The 5,353-nt window shown below is 55.9% G+C and overlaps 1 protein-coding gene across 1 annotated transcript; it reads right to left on the bottom strand.

The window, feature by feature from the left end:
• Window positions 1-898: 898 nt before the first annotated feature.
• On the bottom strand, window positions 899-4,196 carry LOC130514265 (uncharacterized). Its single transcript, XM_057013750.1, has 2 exons — window positions 4,152-4,196; window positions 899-1,726 (listed from the first exon to the last, which is right to left on the bottom strand). The coding sequence occupies exons 1-2, from the start codon at window positions 4,194-4,196 to the stop codon at window positions 899-901; spliced, it is 873 nt and encodes a 290-aa protein (XP_056869730.1).
• Window positions 4,197-5,353: the final 1,157 nt, after the last annotated feature.

Raw genomic sequence — 5,353 nt, 5'->3', positions numbered from 1 at the left:
AGAACAGCTTCTGGTCGGCATGTTTCCTCCTCCTTTGTTCTTCGGTTCCTGTGAGGAGAACAGCTTCTGGTCGGCATGTTTCCTTCTCCTTTGTTCTTCGGTTTCTGTGAGGAGAACAGCTTCTGGTCGGCATGCTTCCTTCTCCTTTGATCTTCGTTTCTGTGAGGAGAACAGCTTCTGGTCGGCATGCTTCCTTCTCACTGAGCGCTTCCGTCCACTGTTCCTCCAGCTGCTCTTCCCTCTGCTTTCTCCTCGTCTCTTAGCTCCTCTCCTTTTCTCCTTGTAGAAGTTTGCCTTCTTTACCTCCGGGACCGTCCTCCTCCAGCTGTTTGTTGCCTCTCTGCCTTTATCATTATCCATTCGTGATTATCTTTTGAAAATGTGACATGGTGAATTACAAGGACGTCACATTTGGGGATCTGAGCCTGCGTCCATGAGGCTAATACCCGTACTTGTTGGCTGACAAGCTTCTATCACTCGTTCATGAGAGGATTTTAATGTTCATCTGTGTCTCTCTGCTGGGGAAAGCTAATGAAAGCAATACTTCAACGTTGCCTCTACTTTTTAATTAAACTGTCTCAAGCTAGAAACCGTTCTCCTTTTTTTTGGCTATGATTCATGTAGCAGAGTGTGAAAGTAAATCCAGTAAAGTTTAATTGTTTATGTAATAGAGCAGGATGATGTGTGAGAGCACGCCTGTTTATATAAGAGGGGGTATTTCACAAAAATGGCTAGTTCATCTTCCTGGCTGCCGCGAAACAGCGAGACACCAGTTTAAACTGAAGCAGCCTTTAGATGCTAAAATTAAAGTCCTCCACACAAATCAGTGAATAATAAAGGCTGAACGGCGTTAATGTTGCGGTGCGCTGACAGGAGCAAAGCATTATGGGAGTGTGTTTCAGCGCCGTCGATCAGTGTGGGACGCAGGCTCGGAGAGCCCCGGGCAGATGTGGGGGCCCAGTGAGTGGCCCCCGCTGGAGGGCCCCATGGCCGGGCCCCAGCTGCTTCTGCGGAGGCCCCGTGAGTGGCCCCCGCTGGAGGGCCCCATGGCCGGGCCCCAGCTGCTTCTGCGGAGGCCCCGTGAGTGGCCCCCGCTGGAGGGTCCCATGGCCCGGCCCCAGCTGCTTCTGCGGAGGCCCCGTGAGTGGCCCCCGCTGGAGGGTCCCATGGCCCGGCCCCAGCTGCTTCTGCGGAGGCCCCGTGAGTGGCCCCCGCTGGAGGGCCCCATGGCCGGGCCCCAGCTGCTTCTGCGGAGGCCCCGTGAGTGGCCCCCGCTGGAGGGCCCCATGGCCCGGCCCCAGCTGCTTCTGCGGAGGCCCCGTGAGTGGCCCCCGCTGGAGGGCCCCATGGCCGGCCCCAGCTGCTTCTGCGGAGGCCCCGTGAGTGGCCCCCGCTGGAGGGTCCCATGGCCCGGCCCCAGCTGCTTCTGCGGAGGCCCCGTGAGTGGCCCCCGCTGGAGGGTCCCATGGCCCGGCCCCAGCTGCTTCTGTAGAGGCCCCGTGAGTGGCCCCCGCTGGAGGGCCCCATGGCCGGGCCCCAGCTGCTTCTGTAGAGGCCCCGTGAGTGGCCCCCGCTGGAGGGCCCAAAGGCCCGGCCCCAGCTGCTTCTGCGGAGGCCCCGTGAGTGGCCCCCGCTGGAGGGTCCCATGGCCCGGCCCCAGCTGCTTCTGCGGAGGCCCCGTGAGTGGCCCCCGCTGGAGGGCCCCAAGGCCCGGCCCCAGCTGCTTCTGTTAACGGGGCAAAAGGAGCCCAGCCCGATATTAGTGACCAGCTTCACTCTTACACGCCCCTTTGAAAATGTGTTTATTTTATGTGAAGGTGACTTCAGACTGGGGCCGGAGGGCCGGGGCCGGTATTTTAGGAGGCCCTGAATGATGCCAGAATGAAAGCAGCAATGCCACATTCATCTGCCGCGCTGCGAGGCCCAGACATCTTAAAACACCTAATCTGAAAATGACTTCCATTAGGTGGAGCCAGCGGTGGCACATGGCCATCAGGATAACAAAGATCAATTCGGCAGCGGAACCCAATCCTGCTGGAAATGGCTTATTGATGTCCCAGCGTTGCATGGATCACAGATGGCGAGCTGGTGATTTAATGGCACCCTGACTCACGGGTTGGAGCTCGAGCCATCCCCAATGCTAAGTGCCAGCTCTTAACCTTTACACAGCTGCTCCTGGACTCCTTTTATTTTACAGGAGCGAAAAACGTCTCTTTATTTATATGCGGAGGATCCCGAGTCCATCAAACTAAGCTTCTCCTGGGCAGCACGGAAGCTGCTCCTCATTCAGACAGGAAACTGCAGCCCTGAGAAATAAAGAACGCAAACGTCACCTTTTGGTGGGCGACCGTGGGGGTTTGGGTTGCGGCGAGGCGCGTGCTACGCTAATAATGACTCCTGTGGACACGCCCACAAACGTCACCTTTTGGTGGGCGATCGTGGGGGTTTGGGCTGGGGCGAGGCGAGGCGAGGCGCGTGCTACGCTAACAATGACTCCCGTGGACACGCCCACAAACGTCACCTTTTGGTGGGCGATCGTGGGGATTTGGGTTGCGGCGAGGTGCGTGCTACGCTAACAATGACTCCCGTGGACACGCCCACAAACGTCACCTTTTGGTGGGCGATCATGGGGGTTGGGCTGCGGCGAGGCGCGTGCTACGCTAACAATGACTCCCGTGGACACGCCCACAAACGTCACCTTTTGGTGGGCGATCATGGGGGTTTGGGTTGCGGCGAGGTGCGTGCTACGCTAACAATGACTCCCGTGGACACGCCCACAAACGTCACCTTTTGGTGGGCGATCGTGGGGGTTTGGGCTGCGGCGAGGCGCGTGCTACGCTAACAATGACTCCCGTGGACACGCCCACAAATGTCACCTTTTGGTGGGCGATCATGGGGGTTTGGGTTGCGGCGAGGTGCGTGCTACGCTAACAATGACTCCCGTGGACACGCCCACAAACGTCACCTTTTGGTGGGCGATCGTGGGGATTTGGGTTGCGGCGAGGCGCGTGCTACGCTAACAATGACTCCTGTGGACACGCCCACAAACGTCACCTTTTGGTGGGCGATCGTGGGGATTTGGGTTGCAGCGAGGCGCGTGCTACGCTAACAATGACTTCTGTGGACACGCCCACAAACGTCCCCTTTTGGTGGGCGATCGTGGGGGTTTGGGTTGCGGCGAGGCGTGTGCTATGCTAACAATGACTCCTGTGGACACGCCCACTCATCGCCTGCGTGTACATCAGCCCGGGCCCACTGCGAGCGTCTCCCTCTGGTTCTGCCAGTTCCCAGTCTGCAGTCCTCCAGCCCATAATAACAGCGGCTGCTGGAACCTGCAGAGGCGCTGACCTGAGGACATTATGGGATGTATGAGAGGCAGCCGGTCTCCCTGAACAGTGGCTGTTACGCCACACCAGAACTTTGCTATTGCAGTGAAAAGATTGTTTTCCAGTGTAGAAGCTTCATCCCACTCAGGAAGGGCCCCCCAGGAGCCCTTCCTGCCCCTGCCACGGTTGCGGGCCCTCTACCCCAGGGGTGGGCAAATCCAGTCCTTGAGGGCCGTATCCAAGCCAGACCTTCTGTCCTACAGGTAAACACTTTCACCTGGGGTTCCAGCGGTTTCTCCCTGGTAGGATGTAAAACCTGTCTGGATCCCAGCCTTCATGGATTGGACGTGCCCCTCAGAGGAGGGCAAATCCAGTCCTCGAGGGTGGAGTTCAAGCCGGGATTTGCATCCTGCCAGGCAGGAAATGCTTTCACCAAGGTAAATGGAACCCCAGGTGAAGGTGTTTACCTGTAGGACAGAAGGTCTGGCTTGGATACGGCCTCGATGTCCACCCCTGGATTAGACAAACCGATGTTCCTGAAGATCCCATGTTTGTTAGTGTGAGTGAATTCTTGTTAGGTTCAAACTGTTCATATAGCAATGCTGTAACCGCTTCTTATCACTCCTGATCAGAACCCTGACCTGCTTTGGCTGATGTTCTATCACCTCAGGATAGCAGGGGACAACCTGACCACCCTGAGACACTCCACCCCCATATGTTCCTTTGTATATATCATGCTTTGTTTTATCATGTGACGCTGTTTTCTCACACGTTAGCTTCAGGATCTAGCCTAGCGCATATGCATTAATGCTTTGTTGGGCAGACCAGCACGCCGGTGGCGTTCCAGTGGCAGCAGACGCCCACGGCCATGCGGGCTTCAGGGGGCTGCAATGTCCTGTTTGCTGAGTCCACTGCGTCTGCTCTCATTGGTGGATATCTGAATCATCAGAGGCAGTCTTGGGGCTTCCTGCTTTTCTAAGTGCCTGGTGCTAATTGACGGCGGGGGAGCCGAGCGTTGAGCCGCTGACGGTCTTCAGTCTGTTTATCTGCTGCTGTGATAGATGAGCTGTGAAAATGTCCCGTCCTCGTGCGCTGTCACAATCATCCCCCGTCACTGCTGATAAGGCCGTGTGCCAAAAACAAAAGCTCTCAGTGGGAGCAGGTCCTCCACAACAAACCGGGTTAATGATGCAGTCGGACCACCTGTCAACCTCTGGACTCACGCGGGTTCCACCTGTGTCTGTCTGTCCATCACAAAAATGGGGTTCTCTGGCCCATTAGTCTGCGAGCCCGGGAGGAGCAGCTGTGGGTCTCTCTGATGCCACAGAACCATCTCCTGGTGAAGGTACGTAAACAGCAGCGCAGGTGATTCTCTGAGGATCCATGTGATGTCCTGAGAGTTGGAGACGTGTCATTAGACAGGAAGCGCACCACATTATTATGGTCTTCATCCTTCCCGAGAGTGACCAAAGCACAGGAAACAGAATTATATCTACAGGAGACGGATAAAAAAGCTGCTTCTGCTTTGATCCACAGGTCCCGTTTGATACGAGTGCAGCTTGTACGTTGTAGCCCCTACAGCAGTTAGCAAGAGACGGAGATAAGGAGGAGGAGCAGGAGCAGGAGGAGGTGCTAATGAGAGGAGAGGAGAACAAGTTTATCAGCCGACTCATTAAAGGAGCAATAACTTTCAACTCAGCTTGGTGTGGAACTCCGACAGCCTCCTGCACAGCCCTGAACGTCCAGCAGGACCAGATAGCCCGGTCCAGCCCAGACCTCCTGCAGCTACAGTGGCCCCCTTCACTACTTCAGACAAGTTGGACAAGTGCGGCAAGAAGCTGGATAAAATGTTATCCATGCAAGATAAATGAAATTTCTCCAAACTCCGGGCACAAATGATAAGTTTGTTTTATCATCTTGGACGTTAAGGGAACAAAGCTCCTCTCCCAGCGCCGCCGTCTTCAGAATCCAGATGATACGCTGCGTTTGTTACGTTGCTGCTTTATGTTGGAATGATTTTTTTAAAA

Source organism: Takifugu flavidus, chromosome 17 (genome assembly GCF_003711565.1).
Source record: "Takifugu flavidus isolate HTHZ2018 chromosome 17, ASM371156v2, whole genome shotgun sequence".
NCBI classification, from domain to species: Eukaryota; Metazoa; Chordata; class Actinopteri; order Tetraodontiformes; family Tetraodontidae; genus Takifugu; species Takifugu flavidus.
This window is presented reverse-complemented; position numbering and strand designations above follow the sequence as displayed.